Source organism: Maylandia zebra, linkage group LG8 (genome assembly GCF_041146795.1).
Source record: "Maylandia zebra isolate NMK-2024a linkage group LG8, Mzebra_GT3a, whole genome shotgun sequence".
NCBI classification, from domain to species: Eukaryota; Metazoa; Chordata; class Actinopteri; order Cichliformes; family Cichlidae; genus Maylandia; species Maylandia zebra.
Window position 1 is genome coordinate 25531686 of NC_135174.1, and position 22061 is coordinate 25553746.

At 41.3% G+C, this 22061-nt stretch overlaps 1 protein-coding gene across 6 annotated transcripts in view; it reads left to right on the top strand.

The window, feature by feature from the left end:
* The first annotated feature begins 6036 nt into the window (after positions 1-6036).
* The window catches only part of etv4 (ETS variant transcription factor 4), a 39963-nt gene continuing 23938 nt past the window's right edge, over positions 6037-22061 (top strand). The window contains exons 1-7 of one of the 6 annotated variants that reach the window (XM_076887690.1): positions 6038-6176; positions 6376-6495; positions 6652-6737; positions 9459-9566; positions 10168-10258; positions 10402-10449; positions 16879-16932. In XM_076887690.1, coding sequence (XP_076743805.1) covers positions 9510-9566; positions 10168-10258; positions 10402-10449; positions 16879-16932 — 250 coding nt within the window. In that variant the 5' untranslated portion in view covers positions 6038-6176; positions 6376-6495; positions 6652-6737; positions 9459-9509. Of the gene's footprint in view, positions 6177-6375; positions 6496-6651; positions 6738-9388; positions 9567-9760; positions 9960-10167; positions 10259-10401; positions 10450-16878; positions 16933-22061 lie in introns of those variants that run through there. The other 5 variants (XM_076887691.1, XM_076887692.1, XM_076887693.1 and 2 more) reach the window with 5 other exon arrangements.

Below are 22061 nucleotides of genomic sequence, written 5' to 3' on the forward strand. Positions count from 1 at the left end.
CAGTAACAATCCTCTGCACATTGCCAAAAGGCGTAAATCAAAATCCTGGAACCAGCCTCAGAGTTAAGAACCAAACATGTCAAGCAAAGTGAATCACAAATCAGCTCTCAGCTTTCTTGTACATACAGGCTCAAATGCAGCATGATCACCATCAGTTTGTCAAAGCGTAGCAACGTGATATAGTCTTTTAACGCCTTAAACAATAGGATCTTTTCAGGAAGGTTCCAAGTTTCAATAATCCCGCATGACCTTTGGAGGAAGTGTCCTGTAAAATCATACAGCAAACATAGCTGGCTCTATTTTGTCTAGAGTTATTTTCAGGTATGTATTGTTTGCAAAGGAAATTGTCCTGGATGTAAATCAGGCACCTTGGGTTTTGGACAGGCAGGACACGAGGCAGCCCTGGGGGGGTCTAGATTTGGCAACATAGCATACTAAGGATGTGAGATAGTCGGGAGCGGAGGTGGAGCTGATATTATTTTTGGTCACCTTGGGGGGAAAAAACTGGAAAAGGTGTCTTACATGTTGCAAGGACATGTAGGACATGCACACAGGCAGTACACACAGTTGTTCTTGTTTGCATTATGAAGGATTTTCCAGTTGGCATGGCATGTCAGAGAGGCTGCTCTTCCTTGCAAGCCTATTCCATATTCCAAACAAACCGAGCTCCCTGTTAGCTTCCAGCCTCAGAGTGTTTGTTTTAACGGTCCACTGTCCGTGAAGACATCTGATGTATGCTTCAAGATATAGAAGAATGGCTATTTTATTTCTGTTTTGCACTGGAAAGTTTGAGTTTGGGCCATTCAGAAGATTAGAATATACAAACACCAGAAGGATTATGAAATACACTTTTCTACTGCCAGGTTGGACCGTTTTACCTTCAGAACTGCCTTAACTGTTCATGGCACAGATTCAACAAGGTGCTGGAAGCATTCCTCAGTCATTTTGGTAATACTGACAAAAGTGCAGCAGATTTGTTGGCTGCATACCAATAACGGGAACCAAACAATGCTTTGGTGCATAAGCAATGCTCAGATGGTACCGAGGAGCCTTAAGTGTGCCCAGAAAATATCCCTCACAGCATTGCATCGTCACGTCCAGCCTGAACCTGACCTTTCCATCCAAATGCATCAGCATAAATCGATCAGGCAACACTTTTCCAGTCTTCTGTTGTCCAATTTTGGTGAGCATGTGTGAACTGTAGTCTCAGTTTCCTGTTCTTATATGATAGGAGTGGCACTCGGTGTGGTCTTCTTCTGCTTTTCTCTGTTTTTTCCCAGTAGATCAGCAGTTTCTGAAATACTCAAACAACCCGTAAGTTTTTGATTCAGTCATGTTTGCATAAATATTTAAATATTTAGTACTGATTAAATATTTAAACGTTTGCATAAATATTTACTTAAGTAGCACTTAATCACAACAATAAGGCTTTTGTGGACCAAAGAAATCTTTTCATTGTTCCAATATTTCTTGGCGAAAGTCTTCGCTTCCTTGTGTATCGTCACTTCACACAATTCCTTAGAAGCCCATTTTTCTTTTCATGCTCTGACTCCAGTGACTAATGTTGGTGTGATGGGAATGGTCTAGACATAAGCAAATATTATTGCAGTGTCGGCATATCTGGAAAAAAAATCCATGTAAACATGAGCTGAGCAAGTAACACTAAGGAGAGATGGACCAACAAGGAAGGCTTCACAAAGCAATTTTTACTCACATTTCTTCTTAATTTGCAATCTTTGGTGCTCACACACAGTGAGCACAAGTAATTCAGAGAGAAAATTAGGAAACTGAGAGTTCAGTAAGTTCTCTCTTGTCCTGTCTTCATTCCTTTCCCATGCTATAAATATTTACATGAATATTCTGCTCCAATTACGTACCTGCATGTGTTTTCTGAGCCTCTACTCTGCTTCCTTTAAATTCACTGTGTTCTGTCACTGTCCCTTTCAGGCCCTCCTCCTCCCACTCTCCAAGTCATTCAGATTGTCCAGAAAAATATCCACTTACTCAGCTCTACCACCAGTGGGTTATAGTCACTATCACCTAACTTCATCTGGGATAATGCTCTATGGTGTTGCATCTCATGGGAGTCAAACCACCACATTTTGCATACCTGGCTAAAACACTACTTTTACAAGTCCATTGTCAGCATGGAAGCCACAAAAGACAACAAACACATGTGGTTGTTGCTACGCTAACCTCCAGCTCCACCTTAGCATCCCTGTCCTCAGTAGAATCAGAAGAATTACTAAGAATACACTGTTACCCTCACTTAGACCTGTTTGATCAGCCATTTGAAAACACTTTAAATTTTGAGAACCTTACAACGCTATAGATAGAAACTCTATGATCCAGTGATCCACTACAGGCAAGAACTTTGTGACAGCAGAGAGGAAGAGCTCACTTTTAATAGGAAGACATCTGCAGTAGGGAGCACAGCCAGATGGGTATTGTTAGAGAAATAAGAAGAGACAAAAGAGGAAGACAGAGAGACGACTAAAAGGACAAAGCACACACTGGGGGAGAGTGAAGGCCAACTGGTTGAAATGACATGGCATACTAGCATATAAATGCATGGAGGGGAAAAAAGGAGCATAGAGGAGAGATCCTCAGAGGAGGTCTCTCAGCAGGATAACTAAAGGATGATTTAAGGTCGTCTGATCCAGCCTTAAGCTTTCTCAAGAAGGAAGGTTTAAAGCCTGATCTTAAAAGTAGAGAGGGTCTCTACCCCCTGAACCCAGAGTGGTTACAAAGGGTATCTATCCCCTGAAACCAAACTGAGCGAGGAGCCTGACATAATCTATTTTAACTAAAGTGAGTGAAGACAGTAAAAAGAATGAACAAATAAACATAGTTTTATTTGCAGGGAAGATTTGCAAGCATAGATTGAACCCATATGTTTTAGTTTTGGATTCCCCTTAACAACCACTGCCCAGCAAAGCAGAACAATAGCTGTTATGGGGAATCTATTACATTCCCAGTAAAGCTGCAGCTGCTGCATGCAAACTGTCGACAAATGCTTGGTGGAAATGGGCAGCTTTGTGAAATAAACTGACAATGAAGGTTGCTAGCAAACCCACATATATACACAGGATGTGTTGAATTCATATTACTCAAGTAATGGAGACCAGGGTCAGAGTGTTTTTGTCAGAGAATGACTAATGGCTGGCAAGTGCTCAGGGTGGCGGCTCATCACATAACATTAGGAAGTATAGTTAATATTTAAATCACTTCATCTTCAGTTACAGCATAGAAGACAAGTCAACAAATACCATATCAACAACAAACTGCTTTAAACTTTAAAAAGGTGCTCTCTATTTAAATGTCATTGCAAATGTTTTGATTTTAAAAGAAGAGACAATTCTATTCTATCCTGGTATATCAGAATAAATAAATCTGTGTTTTTTGTTTTTTATTCCCAAGTTAATGTTTTCCTACTAAGTCACAGGCTTTCAACAACTACGCTTTCACCTTCCCCTAATATGCTACATATACCCCATAACTGTTAAACCCACTCTACTAGGTTGGACTTCAGAATTGCCTCACTTCTTTTTGGCATAGATTCAACAAGGTGCTGGAAACGTTCCTCAGAGATTTTGGTTCATATTGACATGATAGCATCAGAGTTGCATTAGACAGTTGCTGCAGATTTGTTGGATGCTCATTCATGGTGTGAATCTCATGTTCAAACACATCCCAAAGGTGCTCTATTGGATCGTGGTCTGTGACTGTGGATGCCATTTAACTACAGTAAACTCATTGTTATGTTCAATAAACTGGTTTGATATCATCTAAGGTCACTCACTGTGGTCATAAAGGGATGGACACGTCAGTAATAATACTCAGGTAGGCTCTCACATATGAATGATGCTCAACTGGTTCTAATGAGCCTAAAATGTGTGAAGTTTCCCACACTATTATACCACCACAGCCTGAACCACTGATACGAGGCAGAATGGATCCATATTTCTATGTCACTCAAAGCAGATTCTGACCCTGCGATCTGAATGTTGCAACAGAAATAAAGACTCATCAGACCAGGCAACATTTTTCCAATCTTCAATTGTCCAATTTTGGTGATCCTGCATGTATTAATACATTAATACATGCATAAGAGTTGGTGAGGGAAACTCTGTAGTATGGGTGTGATTGTTTTGATTATGCATCGTGATTCCAGTAAATCCTCGTGTGATGTTGCCCTTGTTTTATCAGAGTTCATTTTATGTTTATCAGTCACCATCAGCCTTATCAGGAGCGAGGGAGGAGAGAGGAAAGACAGAGAGGTGTTGTCGATGGCCCTTCCACACACACCCATCCCCCCACAGACGCCTTCTGCCCCCTCGTCTCCCTCTGCATCAGTTTGTCATTCCCATCATGCATTTATGCTTTGATTTCGTTCTTTATTGAAAGCATTTCACTCTTTTGGAAAACTTTCTGCCCATCTTTCCTCCATTTCAACACACCTCACTTCTTCTCTCCCCATAGCGGCAACAGCTAAAGCTATAATAACATTTCATCCATCCATCAAGCACAGCCAGCTTTGATCAATAAGCACTTTGAGTCCACTCTGCAGCACCGCACTGAACTTAAAATGTCTCCCCTCTGTCTCTGTTAGTACTTATCTCTCTGCTGACAAAGCTATATTAGACTGAAGGGTGGATGACTATTACAATAGATTTCACAATGCTTTTCAGCACTATGCGTGTGTATGTGTGTTCTGTAAATGAAATAGATGGGAGGTGATCTATAGTCACTGCCCATGTGCTTCACTTCTCCATTCATCCTAAAGGACCTAAAGAAGTTGTAAATCTTGCATAAGCTGTAGCAACAGAACTGTATCAGCACAACGCTAAATGTAGGTGTATCACTGTGTAGGTACTTAACGTGCTGTTTCTGCTCCTTTCTCCTCTTTTATCCAATTTGAGGAAGTCGAATTAAAAACATGTGTGCTTTCCGAGCACGTGCCACATCTCCAAAGTCAACTTTTTTTTTTTCCATGGTGCATTGTCTGGAAGCACATGTGACAGTTCCCACTTTAGATGTAAAAATGTTGACTCGTGGGTGAAAAGTAACAGTAAGCCAAAGAGAGAGGGGGTTTCCATGTGAGGATTTTGAAATAACAGCGTCGTTTTTCACATCTGAAAAGTTCATTTTGCATAAAGAAAGAGATCATTTACAAACACAAAGATCGTCTTTTTCACAGGGAAAATGGGGAATTTTCACATGTCTTCCGGTCACGTGGATTGTCACATCTGACTTATTTTTGCAGGTATTTGCCAATACTCTGTGGTAACGGCACCATAATGTTGAGTGTTGCTTTAATAAAGCGCAGTGTAGTGCAACCATCAGCAAAAAATCTTTGTTTTTTTCCAACCGGTCACTGGAAAAGAGCTGGTTATGTAAAGCCCGGGCTTTTTAGGTTGTGACTTCTCTGGGGAACACTGGTGAGCTTTCTATGTTGGGTTTGACTCATACGTTTTCGGCCTGTTTTTGCTTTTTCTGTTGTTGTTGCTGGGGGGGTTGTGTGCGTTTCAAACATTGCTTTTAATACTGACATGAACAATTAAATCAAAAGATTTTAGATGTTTTAAAATATAGGTAATGTTAGAGTCTATGGGTTTTTCTCATTTTTAAGCATTTTCAGTTTGACCTTCTTTGCTATTGAGAAGCTCCAGGTTTTTGATTAGTAGTTGTATCGAGTCAATTCCAGTTTGTTTCTGTATTTTTTCCTATTTTTCTAGTTTAGTGTTTATGAAGCTTGTCATTTGAGATTTGTTCCTTATATTTTGGTATAATGTTTTTGTCTCCCCAGCATCCTTCGTTCAGTGAGTTTTCTTAGTTTAAACCTCTAGTTATTTCCTATTTTACTTTGTTAATTATCAGTTAATCTCTTGTATCTAAATCTGAGTTTGACTGCCTTACCCATGGTTGTCTTTATTGCCTTCACCTGTGTCCCCTTTGCCCCAGCTGTCTCCACTTCCCCAATTACTCCATGAGTATAAATAGTCCAGACCGTTCTCTTAAATTTTTGTATCTGGAGAAGGGTAGTGTACTGAGAATTTGAAGGCTTTTACAGTAGGTGCCTGGACAACAATGTAATGCCAGATGTGCAGAAGTTGGATTATAACATGCAAATCTTAACTCGCTACAAGAGCTTCTTACATTTTTGCTTAATGCAGGTAATATAAATGAGGACAGCCTGTGAAAAATATCCATTTATTATAAAGTTTGGAAATTAAAAAACAACATTAACACACACACACACACAGGGCCATGTTTATTAGGTGTGTACCTGTGCACCCGCTTTGGACTCTAGATCAACCTGAATAAAAAGTTTGCTTCGTTTTCAGTTACATCTACCTGCTCTTGTGACCACAGGTGCAAGATTCATGGTTTAGCAAGCTATATCAAGATGGAAGTCAGAGCTTTGTTGTCACAAAAGCGGCTGACCTTCTACCTGGCTACATCACCGTGATAAACTACTGAGTACTTAACCTGGTCAGCAAGCAAGTTATAGTCAGGTTCAAAATCAACTGACACTGACTGTTATATTCACAGCATGTTTTCAGTGCATTGTCGTTGTTTTATAGGTGCAAGTTCTCAGGATTCTTCTCATAGTGTTTGTAAAATAGTTGCATTTTATGTTCTTTATAGATTTTTCATCATCGACCACTGATCGGAGTAGGTGGCACTCATTGGGATCATTTTGTGCAGAAGAGTCATATGACGGCCATTTTTATGTAAGTGCATACGGACCCTGAAGCAGAAAGCCCTGCTTAAGAAATAGAGAGCTAACAATCATCACCATGATACCCATTATTGCCAACTGGAGTTTCATGTTTTGTTGAGCTAGTGAAGGCAAAGAAACCCTGGCTATGTTGAACATCATTTGCAGTATAGCCCTCTGCATTTGGGTTCTTTATCCTGTGAACTTGACAAATACAATGACATTTGTATACCACAAGTTTACCCTCAGTGTTTTGCATATTAGCGTTCTGACTGACACTAGACACAAGTAGGATTGTCTAAAGAGATAAGGTTAGCTAAGTGAACACCAGTGTACCAAATATTCTAGTGAACAAGTGCTTAGTACACGTTATCAGAAACCACAAAAGCCACTCTTGAAGTGGTGCTAGAGGAAAGTTAAAAGGATAACAATATCAGACAGATCCATCCTCTTTAGCACACAACTTAACGTATAGAACTTCTTGAGATATTTTACTGGATACGTCAAAACGTGGAGTAACCAGTAGAGGTATATGAAACAAATGACAGAATTTGTTTGGGATCATAAATCTTGGTTGAGTATTTAGCTGCAGTGCATATAACTGTTGGTACATATTGACCCAAATGGCCTGATATGTTGAAATGACTTGTATTTATGGATAAACAGCACACCCATTTTCATAACTCACACTGTGTGTTATCACAATTCATTTTTGCTTTTTATGTTTTATTTGACGATATACACCACGGACAAATGACTAATGAGAACCTACGCCTGTCTAAGCTGTAGTCTTTTGACCTATTTAAGGTCATACACTGACACACACGTTGAAAATCCATCAAAACAACACGTAAAACATCCCTGAAGCTGCGTGCTTTTATAGGCAAATCCATAATGGATGCAGAATATCAACCTCCCCTAGTTTATGCAGTTTGAGATCCAACAAAGATTGCAAAGGTATGCTGTGTCTTACGCAAAAGAAAAACAAAATTGTGTAACTTGATGGGGGTTTTTTTTCACCACTTTACTTTCATCTTCCAGCATTTTGAGGGGCATCAAACCCTGACTTGAGACCCACTGTACCATCTTATAGAAGAGCACTGAGCGGCTTAAATTCAATTAAATTATCAGAATCTTTTCTAATTTCCTTGAGTCTGTGTTCCTGTTCAGTGGTGAAACTGCTCAGTGCTACTGTAGCAGTACAGAGCAGAGCTGATGCAATATTTATAGCCTGTTGTGTACATCTAAATGTGCATCTAAATATCATTAAGCAGGAAATAACCTGTACAGTATCCCTTGTTATGGAGACTGAATATCAACAGAGGAGAAATGAGGACGAGGAGGGTGCACATGCTCTTATAAGGCTCATTGCTGTATCTCTGAATCTCGTTCACCACTGAAACTAAACGCAAATCCCTTTAGGACTTGATTTCCTGTCTCTTGACTGGCCTCTCTCTGTTTTTTCAAACTGTTTCTGTGGCTTTAATTTGGCAAAATAGTTTCATAAGCAGTGAGCACTTCCCCATTCTCTCAGCCTCGAAGAGCTTTAAATCCTGTGGTTATCATGTGGCGTAGAGTTAAAACCACAAAAACGTAAGAATCCTTAATCCTGAATTCATTTGCGTCACTTTTTTAAAGCTTATTTTGATCTATGTAACTCCTGCAGGGCTAGTTCCACTTTTTCCTGGCCTGGCTGTGATCTCTTGTTATAAATATGGGGGAGAGACATGAAATGAGGTAAACAACATGAGGTTCTTTGAGTTTGTCTGGGCAGAAAAGAAAAACATGTCAGGACTTTCGTGCCAGGGCAGGTTTTTATGAATGGACGGGTTTTTTTTTCCTCTCTCTTTTTTGTGAATGAAAAACAACTGGAAAATCCAGTATAAAAGCTAACAGCCTGCCGAGATATGATTGGCTGCTAAGACCCAAACTCCACCTACGGTTGCTAGGATCCTGACTACCAGGCCTCTGATTGGCTAATAGAGGGGACCGAGACTTCATTCATAAGCCAGTGTATTCATCCGGACAAAGGCAAGAAATTCGAGCTCTTGAAGAGGAAATCCACCAATCACGAGTCTCTCTGGACCGAGCCAGAAAAGCACGTCTCCATATTACCCCCAAATCATCTATGCTGGAGAAGTGACAGCACAGCTGGCGTTCAAAGTCACCACACTTCGGTATAAACTTTATCTAAGAGCGTGCGTCAATCAAATCGGGTTTAGTTTAGTTGTTGCCTCTCGACAACACACGCTCACAAAAAATCCAACATCTGTTTTCCCCTCGCAGTTTCTTACAAAAAAAAAGTGGAGCCTGGCAATCTGGGCAGACGTGGCAAAAAGCCCACGAAATGTCTCAAATACACACATCTTATATGTTGTGCACTTTTCTAAACATCCGAAGTGTTTTTGAACCAGAAAGGGGAACTTTTTTGCGCACATTAACTAACAAAGCTGCATCCTTCTGCAAATACAAGTAAATAGATGGTTGCTCGGTTTTTTTTTTTTGTTGTTGTTGTTGTTTTTAACTTTACCTGAAACTTGCAATCTGTCGAGCTGTCTGTCACACTCACACAGACACACACAAACGCAAAAAGAAGATTTGTAAAGAGGGCCGCAGCCCGCTGGGTAATCACTCGCCATCGCTTCCCCTTGGCATTTTTTGTGAATGGAGCTCATTATGCATGCAGCCTCCACGCAGCTCCATTCACAAGCAGCGCTCCCTCCTCTCTCTGCAGGCTGCGTGGATCTCACTCAACTCAGCCTAAATGACCACAAACGGTTAACGGATGGATTATAAGATGGATGGATATCTGGACCAGCAAGTGCCTTACACTTTAGCAAATGTACGTATATTCGGATTAACTCTCCACTTCTCTTTTGCCTGGTTTTTTACGTTTCTGCTACCGGGTTTTGTTTTTGTTTTTTACATTTCTCTCGGCGTCGCGTCTGCACGAGTTTTGGCTGGAGCAGCTGTGTGTGCGTGCGCGCGATAGGAAACTGTTTGTCAAGCCGCTTAAAACTATGAAAAAAACCCACTCAAAGTAAAGGATATAATGTGGCGCATTTAATGTTTGTCCGCGGGGTTTCTTACGTGAACGAGTTTGTTTGGAGAACGTGTCAATGTGTGCCAAATGGTCACGTCGTTCAGACGCATACGGCGCGTTTGTTTTTCCAAGATTGCCTCCACAACTGGGAAATCAGTTGTTTTCAGTGGAGCTTGACGCTCACCAACTGCAGTAGGATCTCATTTGTAATCCATGACACTGTTATCATTATTATTATCATCATCATCAGTCCAAGTGGTAGCTTTTGCATCACTTCATGCCATTTTTCCTGGCCATAGTAAAGAGCTGTTAACTGCTTTGACACTGATGTGCTTAAAATGCCCTGTTGGGAGTCCATTTCTCACTTCTTTTCCTCTCTTAACCTCTATGGCTTTTGCAGAAGTCGCAAGGAAATGGGCCCCTAAATAGACTGTTGATGGCAGCGAAAAGGAAATACATGGACACAGAATTGCCCCCTCAGGAATCTGAAGGTAAAGTGAAAGAGTAGAAGTTTTGTCCTCTGGTCTTTTTACATGTTATACATCATGATGTATGGTTAGTGTCAGTCAGTCTGTGTCATAGCTACTGTGTGTCGATGAATATTCACTCTTTGTTTTTCTGTCTTTCTGTTCAGACCTCTTCCAGGATTTAAGCCAGCTCCAAGAGACGTGGCTCACAGAAGGTGAGACTTGGCTGACTCTTAATGTATAATTTCTGTGATGTGACTTTGACAGCCGTGGGGGTTGATGCTACATGTGTCTGGACAGATCTGTAACCACTGAAACCACAAAGAATCGTTTTATTTGATACTAAGATTTGCTTGAAACATTCTGAGACTACTACAGATGTGCATGGCTCCCTGTTTTTTGTGCTTATGCCACAACATTTTGCACTTTTATTGAACTGCTTTCAAACTTTATGACAAAGCTAATCGGGTTAGTTTTGCTGCCATACAGGATCTCGATTTTTCTGACTCAACACACATGCTCATAAAATACTCAGAATCCCCCCCACCTCCAAAAAGTGAACACAGACGGGACATTATTAGCTTTGAGCATACCCTATTTTGGCCATGTTGGCATGTAGTATGCGTGCGAGTTAGGGGCCAATGCAAACAAACAGGCTGTTTGGCTTGTGTCACTCAAAGGCGCATAGCGATGAAATGAGGCCCAGTCAGAGGTGATTGTCAGCTAGTAGACTTAATAAGTGCACTGATGACGTGAGCTGCAATGGAGTAATTATACTGTATGTCAAGAGGGGGAAAACAACACAACCAGTGAGTCACTGAGTGGGTTATTTTTTTTTTAGTGGTAACCTGGAGCACAGCAGTGGCAGGACAGTGAGTTTAAATTTGCAGAAAAGCTGCAAGTAAATTGAGAAGATCATCACTGGGTGTGAATTTTGTTGTGTCAATTACTTTGATGGGGAAGATTAATAAAATATGCCATTCACTCCAATGTGAGCCAGAACAACCTGATAAATGCTGCTTAAGGTCATTTTCTACTCTGTTTGCTTACTTGAATGTTTGAACTTCACCATGCAGAATGAATGTGCAGACGATTAAAGTTGGACGCTTTTTTTTAATGTTTGTCTGCTGCATATGCACAAAACTAAGGGTGGTCTAATATGCAGTGAGAGGGTACTTTTCCTTGAAGTTGGAGATGCGTTATATTCCTCAGTTAAATTTGGGAATTGAAAAATATTAATGTGTTCATAGGCTCAAGATTGTTTCATGCGCTGTGCTTTGAATTTTGGGGACAGTCGTGCACAAATTATTGCTCCGAGCAGTGTTTTTTAGTGTCTTTGGTTTCTTTCTAAACTATGGTTCTCAAAGGTTTGAGGGCTAAAGCCAAAGGGTCAATTTATTTATGAGTACATTTAAAAAACAGGGATTTACTAAGGTGCTATATAAGTAAAAATGCATTAAAATAACATTTAAAAAAATGGATATCAGTCAGGTTTAAAAGCCAATGAATGAAAATAGAATATACAAATAAAGACAGTTTGTGCCACACTTTAGGATCAGCTCCTGTTAATTTAGTTTGCCATCAATGGAAAACTCATGATGTATCATTAAAACATGTATGCCTATAGATAGATGGATAGATATAGTGTCCATCACGTCCTCTCACGTCATCTTTGGGCCAATAGAAAGCTTTGATACATTAACCTATAAAGAAGTTAATCACTTTTCTCAAAGAGCAACAAACCTTCCTGTTGCTATGTAGATCAATTAGCCAGCTCATTTTGACACTATGGACTCAACCCCTAGTAGGACAAAATGCCCTACTAGGGGATATTTTCATCTCCGTTGTGTTTCCCGATGCACATAAAGTGGTAGTAGTTGTTTTACGTTTTTTGTTTTTGTTTTGTTTTTAAAAAATATTACTTAGTCATGTACAACTGTAAAATAAGCCAAAGCAAAGGGGGATATGAATAAAACTGCTGGTGTAGCTCAGTCAAATAAGGCAGCCAAAATTATATTTTAGTCATCATTTCATGGAAAGTGGTAGCTAGCAACTCCTCCTTAACGACACTGTGCATGCAGTGAAAGAGTGATCGGGGAGTAGCGTGCAGTCTGTCATGTTTCTTAGTCACAAAAAAATGCTTTAAAAAAATATTGTTCTCTAGTTGGCTAATCTAGTCTAAGCCCATGTTTAATCAGCATCTGTTAACATTTTGGTCGACCAGTTAACTCATTTAGTAGGATGAAAAGAGTCTTTTTTTTTTTTCCTTCCATGTTCCCCCCCCAAAAAATGTAAAATCTCTTGTAAACATATTTTTGGTGGAACCTGAATGTGATCAATGTGTGTCTTTTGACTTGATTAAGGATCGTTGGATTACTTTTAACAGTCAAATGGGACCCATTCTGAGTCATCTGTAGTACATAGGAGAATAAGGGAGGTGAAGCAACTTTGATCTGAGACCTTGTGGAAAGCGCTTGTGTCTGCCCAAACAGCAGATGGATATTTAAATAGATCCTACTTCTGAGCCAGCTACTGTTTACAGCAAACAATGTCGTTTCCACGTTAGCTTCCACACCTTTTCACATGCGGCGTCAAATACCTGCAATTTCTCTTCACACCAGCGTCTCGCTTTAACAAAAAGACAAGACCCCAAACCAATAAAGTGCAACGATGAAAGTCACTTCAAAGCTGAGGCCCTATTTGTATTCACACATTTGGCTATTAAAGGCCACACTTAAATGTACCTTCTCCACTTACCTCCAGTGGTGTTAAGCCATTTAGATATCTTTGCCAACAACTTTACTACATAGAAGCTAAATTAAGTTTAGTTTGTGGCGCTCACAGTCTTGAAATGTTGCTTCCCAGATACAGTGTTGTGGTTACGCTGACTAATTCACGGGGCCTTTTTAGTTCGCATAGCAACTTCCTACCAAAGAAACGGTCCCTTTGAAATCTGATAATGGACGTTTGACTGTTTCAATCTTAGTTTTTCAGATATTTAAGTCACTTGTAGAGTTTTCTCTAGAGATCCTGGAACAATAAAACCTAAAACTGTCTGCATGGCTAAATACCACAGAAAGCAACATTTAAAGTGAAAATTAGGCCCTTTCTATAATTAGATAAACCAGGCGTTTAAAGGAATTTAAAACATTGTTTGGCAGCTTATTGTTGAGTCACAGAGTGAAGGAGGGGGTGGGGGAAAGACCAAACGAAGTGTGTAAGTGTAACTTTATCAAAGTGTTATTTAACCCTAAGTATGGGGCTTGTTTTCAGCTTTCAGCTAAGACCTCTCCTTTCCTGTTGCATTAATTAAAGACCTTATCATGAGTGATTGCAGTTGTGAGGGATTCACCGAGGTTGTAAAAGCTGGTTTGCTGGAGGGATTTTTTTTTTTTCTACCAAAGGAGAGCGGAAGCAGGAGTGAGACAAAAAGGGTGAAGCGCTGAATGGCAAGAGTTCAGGAGCTTGTCACATCTTGTCTGATTTCTGGGCCTTTAGGTTTGTATGTCTGTAGCTGTTTAGCTCCTCCCAGGATCTCCCACTGTGAGAAGAAAGGGGGGGGGGAGTCATTCAAGGTGCCTGGAAGCATCGAGGAGAACATGCGTCTGTGCCCGAATAAACACACTTTCCTTCTTGTGCTGACTTGCATCTCAAAGTCCCTGATGAGGTGTTCCTGGAAACAAATCAGATACACGTGCAAGCGCTCATACGCACACAGGAAAGTGTGCAGACACAAACGCACACACAAACACACAGGATGATGCCTGATGCTCATCATTTGTTTTCCCTCTCCCGCGTTTCTACGAGGTCCAGCATGTTCCGCTTTGGACATGTTGAAACTAGTGGAAATGATTGATTGTTGGATGTGCAGAACTAAATATTGGCCCCTGCTCTGTCTCATACGGCAGCTTTATTCCTCCCCCCTGAGGGCAAAAGACTGAAAAGTTAAAAGGGGGTAATATTATTATGGTATAGTAAACCACAGGATGCGGCGTTATATAAGAAATCGATGTCATTTATCAGAACATGCTCCAAAACGGAGTCATCCGGTTTCCTCTGCACAGGAAGGAGGAGTGTGACAACAAGAAAGTGGATTTGAATTTCTTATTTCCTCTTTTTGTCCTCTGCCTCTGCTGCTCGCTCGCTGTCTGAGTTTTGTTGTCTCCACTGATGAAGTGAGAGAGCGAGCGATGAGGCCACTGAGGTCGAACGCTGGGTCAGATTGTGGTTCTTGGGTGAGGTTACAATCAAAGGTCCTGTTGCAGAGTTGCAGTGCCATCTGCAAATGTCTTTTTGTAAGGTAAAAAAAAGTTGCTCTTTATCTAAAAAGTAGATACTTTTCCTCTTTTTAGTGGGTAAATGATGCTTAAGTACCCACAGTGTGTTTTTTGTAGCTCATTACACCCCTGATTGGGTTCATGATATTTAATGATACCCATCAAATTTTCCTTACCAGTTAGGTTGTACCATGACGTAAGTTTGAGTCCCAAGCAATGGAAACACTTAAAGTCCACACTCTTGTGTAGCTGGAGCATTGCCAGATTAAAAAGGTTGCGAGCTCTGGCTCTGCGCTACGATTAGGGTTAGGTCATTAACTCGAGGGTTGGCAAAAGAAATGCCAGTGCGTGTATCTGACCTCTTCACCCTTAGTAGGGTGTTGGCAGTCCAACGATTTAGGCTTTTCAACTGCGTTTGTGTGACTCAAAGTCCAAAGCTCCAAAAGGATAATTGTGAATGGGGTTTGGAAAGAGTAGCACAATAGCGTCTGTCTAGCTCTGCTGCACCTGGGCTTGGCGTCGCTGGCTCTGCTTATTCAGTTAGATCCTAGATGAGATTCATTATGAGAGAGTGCCTAATCAGGCCCACTGAAAATGTACACCACTGCAAGTCATTACAGATCAGATGAAGATATCACATATCACCGTATTGACTCGTCTATTTTTACAAATCAGTGTAAGTTGGGTGTATTTTGTTTCTTAGATGCAAACTTTTCTATCACTGAAAGGTAACTGAATATAATTTGGGTTAATATATTACTCACATTAAATAGTATTCACTCTCACATATGGAGGGCACTTTACTAAAGTCACATATCCATTGTCTCTAATGCCTTTTATCAATCTACACAATATTTGGGGGATTTAAATCACATCATGTAGCTTTTAATGGGACTGAAACTTGGCTGGAATTTGGGGATTTATGCTTGCAGATTCATTTTTATTTTAATCACTCACCGGCCACTTTAAGTATAACTGCTGCACAACCTTTTCAAGGGTTTACAGTGAACGGTGCAAAAAGCAAAAATAACCAACGAGCGGCTGTTCTCTGGGCAAAAATTCCTTCTTGATGTTAAAGGGATGAGATTGTTTTGAGGAAGGCAACAGTAACTCAAATAACCAGGCATGCAAAAGAGCATATCTTAACGCACAAGATGCGAAACCTTCAAGTAGAAGACCACACCAGGAGTCGCTCCTGTCAGCTAGAAACAGGAAACTGAGGCTACAATTTGCAATAGCTCGAAAAAATCGGACAACAGAAAATTGTACAAACATCATCAGGTATGAGTTTCTGCTGTGACATTTAGATGGTGAGGTCAGAACTTGGTGTAAACATCACGAAAGCGTGGTAGCATCCTGCTTTATTACCGACTGAGCATTGTTTCAGTATCACGTCATATGGACCAAAGTCTCTGAGGAATGTTTCCATCGCCTTGTTGAATTTATGCCATGAAGAATGCAGTCCTGAAAGCAAAATGGGCTCCAACCCAGTGCTAGCAAGGTACACTTAATAAAGCGGTCGGTCAATGTAGCTCTATTATATTCAAGAGAATACAGCCAATATGGCACACCAAAACAATCTAGATACTTGATAACCCTACAAGCAAAAAGAAAATTATCTAGACTTGATTTTGTGGGGAACTATTCACGTAATCTTCACTTGCTCTTGTTTCGCTCTTCCACTTCTTCTTTTTGCTTTTAGTTTCCTTGTTTTCTCTCTACTTCTATTTTAAGCCAGTCGCCATCTCTGCAGAAGATGAAATCCAGACTGCTTTTAGATTGTTAGACAAAAGTCCCCAACTCTTTGGAAACAAATCAAAAAAGAAAAGAGCTGGTTTGTCACACCATGTGACAGATCTCTTCACTGGTTTGGCCAGAGCGGCTTGTATTGTCTGTTGGGATTTCGAGTAGAAACTAGATAACACCTGCCTGTTAGTGACGGGTTTGAGATGAGTGTTTTTAAAGAGGCGGAGGGAACTTTCACTTATAGACAAAAACATTGTGAAATCGAAGTGGGCAGGCTGGGTGGGGGAGTGGGGGGCTGAAGGACTTTATTTCCTCTATATAATAGTCTTAAAGCAAGGGCAAAGAAAAATTTGTATTTTCTCCGACTTGGTGTGACTGCTACAAATGCTACACAAAACCAGTTTGGCAGGTTAACATCTACAGTGTATCCATGTTGTTGTTTTATTGATTTATCGATGAGTAAACTGCTGGCATGCTACACACACAAATCATGAAGGTCACCTGAATGAGCACGACTCAGATTTCAAAGAAGAGAAGAAAGTTACACCATCAGAGATGAAAGAAAGGTAGAGAAATATTAGATTCTTGTCTAAAACACAATCTGTTTCTTCTTAATTTCAGCTCAGGTTCCTGACAGCGATGAGCAATTTGTTCCTGATTTCCATTCTGAGAACTGTGAGTACATTCAGTTTTTGTCCTTTAAACGAATGTCTGGAAATGCGCTCTGTGTCAGTTTCATAGAAAACAAAACTCTGGCCTTTTGACCACACTTTGTCACAAAATTTCAAATTCAATCAGTATTGAGTCATGTAACACACAGTGCTGTACATGCCCGTCTAACCCCATCTTTCTGCTTTGGCATTTAGCCTGTTCATATAATTCCTGTTGAATTTTGCATGTTACGAGAAAGACGGGATGAAAGCAGCGGTCAGATTTGGGCTATGAAGCCACCAGAGGCTTACGTGGGGATACTGTAACTCGCTGATGTTACAGTAATCTCTTTGGGAGGCAAAGCTATGCAGAAACAGAGGGGCTAATGACCCAGTCAACATGGAGTGAGTTTGGATCCTGGCATTATGTCCTGCCACCATCCATTTGCATGCCTTTGAAAAGTTGAATGGAGACGGCCCAGGAAACCAGTAAAAAAATTATTCAGGGCCCAGGTACAAAGATGGCCTTTTGTCCACATCGGAAGGTGTAAAATAGAAAAGCAAATTCCTGGGCTGCACAACTGAGCGCCTATTTGAATGAGTTTCCCTTTCTTGTTGTGTGTTTTAACAATGGCGATTCAGGATATGGGTGGGAGTACGTGTTGCTCTACAAACAGTTTTTTGTTTTTTTCGGCCCCATTCAGCACATTGAAGGCTTCTCCGTCTTAAGCAATGACACCGAAATGGCTGGAATCTTAAAGGAATCTTAAAGGGAACTTCTAGAATTAATCCCACCCCCTAAGTAAAACTGGCAGCTTTGGTTCCCGGTCAAAGGCGCTTCCTCCATGTGACTTTTGTGTGCAAACATCATGTGATTTAACCAGCTCCGTGTCACCACTGTTCAGCCCCTCGGTGACACATGCCCTGCGCAATATTGTCACTGTGTCGGCCGACAATGCGGAGGAGGATGTGCGGATGATCCCCGGGCCACACAGAGGTCATGTCTACTTAACCCCCTGGACTGTCAGCCAATCAGCTGTCAGGCCTCCACTAAGGGTTGACCTGGGTATGATTTGCAGGGTCAGCGGGGCTTCAATTTGACAGGCAGCTCACTTATACGCAGCAGAGACACTCCTGCGTTGACAGACAGTGTCCCTGCTGATCACGGTCAATAGCCGCTGAGTCCACTTAGAGCATCTCTATTCAGCTCTGACTGGTGGAAAACTGAAGCTGACAAGCGACTTTAAATATTTGCGCTTGTTCTGTTCCCATGCTGAACTGAAAAGGCGTTCTCAGCAAGTGTTTAAAAAAGAAAGAGGTGACTCACCTGTTTTGGAAACTCAAAAACATTGAGAAAAAAAAAAACATAAAGGAAAGCCTTAATCCCAGGTGACCGGAATATAATTGAGGCCTCCACTGAATAAGCATCCTAGTAAAAAATTAAACATTGTTGTTTACCGAGTCAAGTTGTTACCTGCATGGGTGTGGTGCTGACGAAGGGAGGAAATGTGGAGCCAGTGAAATGGCAAAAGAGAGGCAAAAACATTGGAACATGTTGGAATGCTAGATTAGAGAAGAGGAGGGGGCAAAGCAGGGATTGTGCAATACCTGCACATCTGGTAAATCTATATCTGGTCCATTCTCCCTCAGTTCACAGCTAACAAGCATGCTCTGTCTGCAGGCCGCCACTGAGGGAAGGTTATGCAAACATGCAACTTTTATGTACTTGCTGACCTGCCTGTGTGTGCTTAAAGGTAATTGAGCCATTGGTGATAACAGTGCACCCTATGTTTTTTCCATCGGCTTCATGTGATTGCCCGTGAGGATTAATGCTTGTTTTTCTGTGGTGACAGCACCTTCAAGGGTTAGGCTGACGCTACTGTCAGACAGATTACTTTGTCTGTTTACTGCCTTCGGAGGAGAAACACATGGAGGTGTCAGTCAAATTTACAGTGCACAAGCGTAATTAAAATAGTTTAGACGCGTCACTAGTTTCGCACTAAAAGGCCACAGTCGGAGGGTTTGCCGAGGCTTTGCCTGCACTGAGAGCTTGTTCTTTGTTCAAGTATGTTGTTTACACTTGGAGCAGCTCGAGAGATGTGACCCATTCATAAATTTTCTTCCCTGTGTGCGTAAAAGGAAGTGTGCCTCTCCCTCCCCCCTCTTTCTCTCTCTCTCTCTTGCGCTTTCTCCCTCTCTCAGTCCTCTCCTTCAGTCTTCATTCATAAAAAAGCCCTACAGTACTACAGACCCCCCCCCCCCCCCCCCGCCTTTCTGACGCCCCCCCCCCCCCCCCCCCCCCCCACTCTTCAAGTAGATACTCCAAACTCCTCCCTCCCTTCCTGTGTCTGTACAAACTAAGTCAAATTTAAAAATCTGGACTCCCCTTTCCCTTTTCTCTCTACCTCTCTCTGTCTTTCTCTCCAAACACACACATTCATGCACACACTGAGTGTTCCAAGATGTGAACTAATCCAGTGATTTTAAGAGTTGTGTGGGACGATTGTTTAGTTTTGTGCCTTGCAGTAATTATATAGGAAGTTGTGGCTATAGAATGCTGTTACAGTTCTTCTCGGCGAGTAAGTTTACCAAGGGAGAGAAAGCAAAATGACAAAGAGCGAGAGTTTCTGAGGGCAAAGGGGGAAGAAAAGAAAAAGAGATGAACACATAAAACTGAAAATCAACTTTGTCAAAATAATTTCTACCTTTCGTCCTTCTGGGGTCCTTACACATTGTCTACATGCAGCTGTTTTTCCATTTTATTCTTTGCAACCTTTTCTTTAATTGTAGCACACCATGCTATGAAATAGGGCTGCATGATCCGTTTCTATACACTGTCCAGAAAGTGTCAAAAGGTGTCTGAAAAGCCCAAAGGCATCATTGTCAGATTGCTTGTTTTGTCTGACCGACATTAAAAGGCTGAAGTTATGCAAGATATAATCACAAACTGTGTATAAAACATAGACATAGCCACCGCAGTGGCACCTGTTTGTTTTGCGAACTCTTATTCTGAAGCCTCAGTTTTAGCATTGTGGCTATCTTGGTGTTTGGAAGCAAGGAGAGGCTTTATTTTGGCAAGCAGGTGGAGTGTTGGGTTATCTGGAAGAGCTGAGGAAGCTTGGTTAGCACACCGCATCTGTAGACTGTATCCATGCATTGCACAGACACCTGCAAATCTGTGCATTAAATTCTAGACGTATTTATATGCTAGTTGGCACTAAATCTTGAGCAGAAGAGGATGGTGGCTAAAGGTACCTCTCACCACCTGTTAAGGTAGCCCAGCCTCTAATGATGCATTGCAATCAATCCTAGTCAGTTTGTGGCACTGAGCACAGCTCGTCTGCCACCCATCTCTTTGCAATGGTTGACTGTAGTTGATTGGAGGAATTTCTGAATTTTGTTTCAGATTAGAGGGTCTGTCTAGTAATAGAACGAATAGACTGACTCCATCTTACTGCCTTTTTGATCAGTCTTTGACAGAATCAGAATAGATTTGACACGTTTGCCTAAAAATATAACTATTTAAACTGTTACTAAAAGTTGCTGATTCTCTTTCTAAAGAAAGGAAAGAAGGTAGAAAAAAGAAGAAAAGGTTCCAGTAACCCAGCTCTAACTAAATCCTCCCAGCAGTGTGGCTCTCTGGCTCCCTGTGTTCTGCTTTGTCATGAATTCACAGCGTTCCTCTTGTTTGGGTTGTTTTTCTGGATCCGAACTGGCCCAATCAGGCCCTATTTGGAGCGTGGGGCGATGGGTGAATCGAACCCATCCCCACCCCCTTTCCCTGCTCCCTCTTTCCCCAAAAGAGAAACATGCAGCTCTGTGTTCTCCACTTTCCAAAATACAGCTGCTATGCAACAAAGTGTGCAAAAACATCCAGGTGCCTGCCAGACATGCACAGATACCGCTCGCCTTCTCGCTCTGGGGGAGGCGAGCCTTCCTCAATGACTGTGTTTGTTGCGGCATTTTGTTTTGTTTATGAGTAAAACACTTGATTTCTCTAACATGAACATATGATTTCTTTTGACAGCTTCTCCTCCACTTACTCACGCATGTACATAAACACACTTGGGCTGGTATACGTTTTGTTTTTTATACACAGGCTTCAGCCCTGCAGTTTTATGAATAGGTTGGTTGTGAAAGACTGGCTGAGGCAGCACATTGAGTTAGGGGGAGTAAACCTTCATTCATGACATTAACATGAGTTATTCCTCTACCAAAACACCTATAGAAGTACAGGCTTCTTTTCTGCCAGTCTTTGACTGACTACAGTGATACAGAGAGTTTGTTTTGCTAGGTCTTTATTTGTATTTTCTCTGTTTGGTGGAGTTAGAGCCACATGTTTGGTTTAAATGTCCTAAATTCAGTTAAGATGGGACCTTTTAAATATACATAAAAGTTACTTTAGGTTTACAACATCTTTTAGTCATGTTTTAGGCAATCAAATCCACTGAAAAGGAGTTTGTAATGTCTACAATGTAGAGGAAAAGGCGTTTAATAACTTCCAGTGGGGAAGTTAAAGCTGAACTCCTGTGTTGATTCAGAACAGCCCTGTAAAAGCCAGGGGGCCATGGGGGATTTGAGCCAGGCAGCACAGCCCGCATGTCAGCAGCATAGTTCTGTGAATGGACAGCAGTATGTGTTTTATTACAGGAGAGTGATGGGAGGTGTATGTGCAAAGAAAAAAGGGTTGATGGGATGCTCATATGCATGCCTGTCTCTTTCTGTGTTATTTACATGAACAGCTTTGCTTTCTGCAGCTGGAATTTTTCTCTTTTAAAGGAGAGCACAGACCAAAGTGGGGAACAGATGCCGTGGAAGAGGGTGAGGCCATAAAAACAACAGTAGCTTAACTTGATTGAATAATAATAGGAAGAAGCAGCAATTGCAATGACAAAGGCCAGTTTGAACATGTTGGCTGTTATGATAATCAGTGTTTATTACAACTTTAGTGTCAATTTGGATTTGACAATTAGGCATCTCTTTTAAGTACACGTTCCACGTTCCATAAAAGCTAAAAATAAGTCGGTGCTTACTTTTGGCTTCACACGAGACTCTGTTACTTCCCCTTATTCCCTGGACCTTTAGAGGGGAACGTAACAAGGCGTATGATTCTTGCTTCGGGTGCGAGACGTCCCGGACGAGCCCCCACTTGTT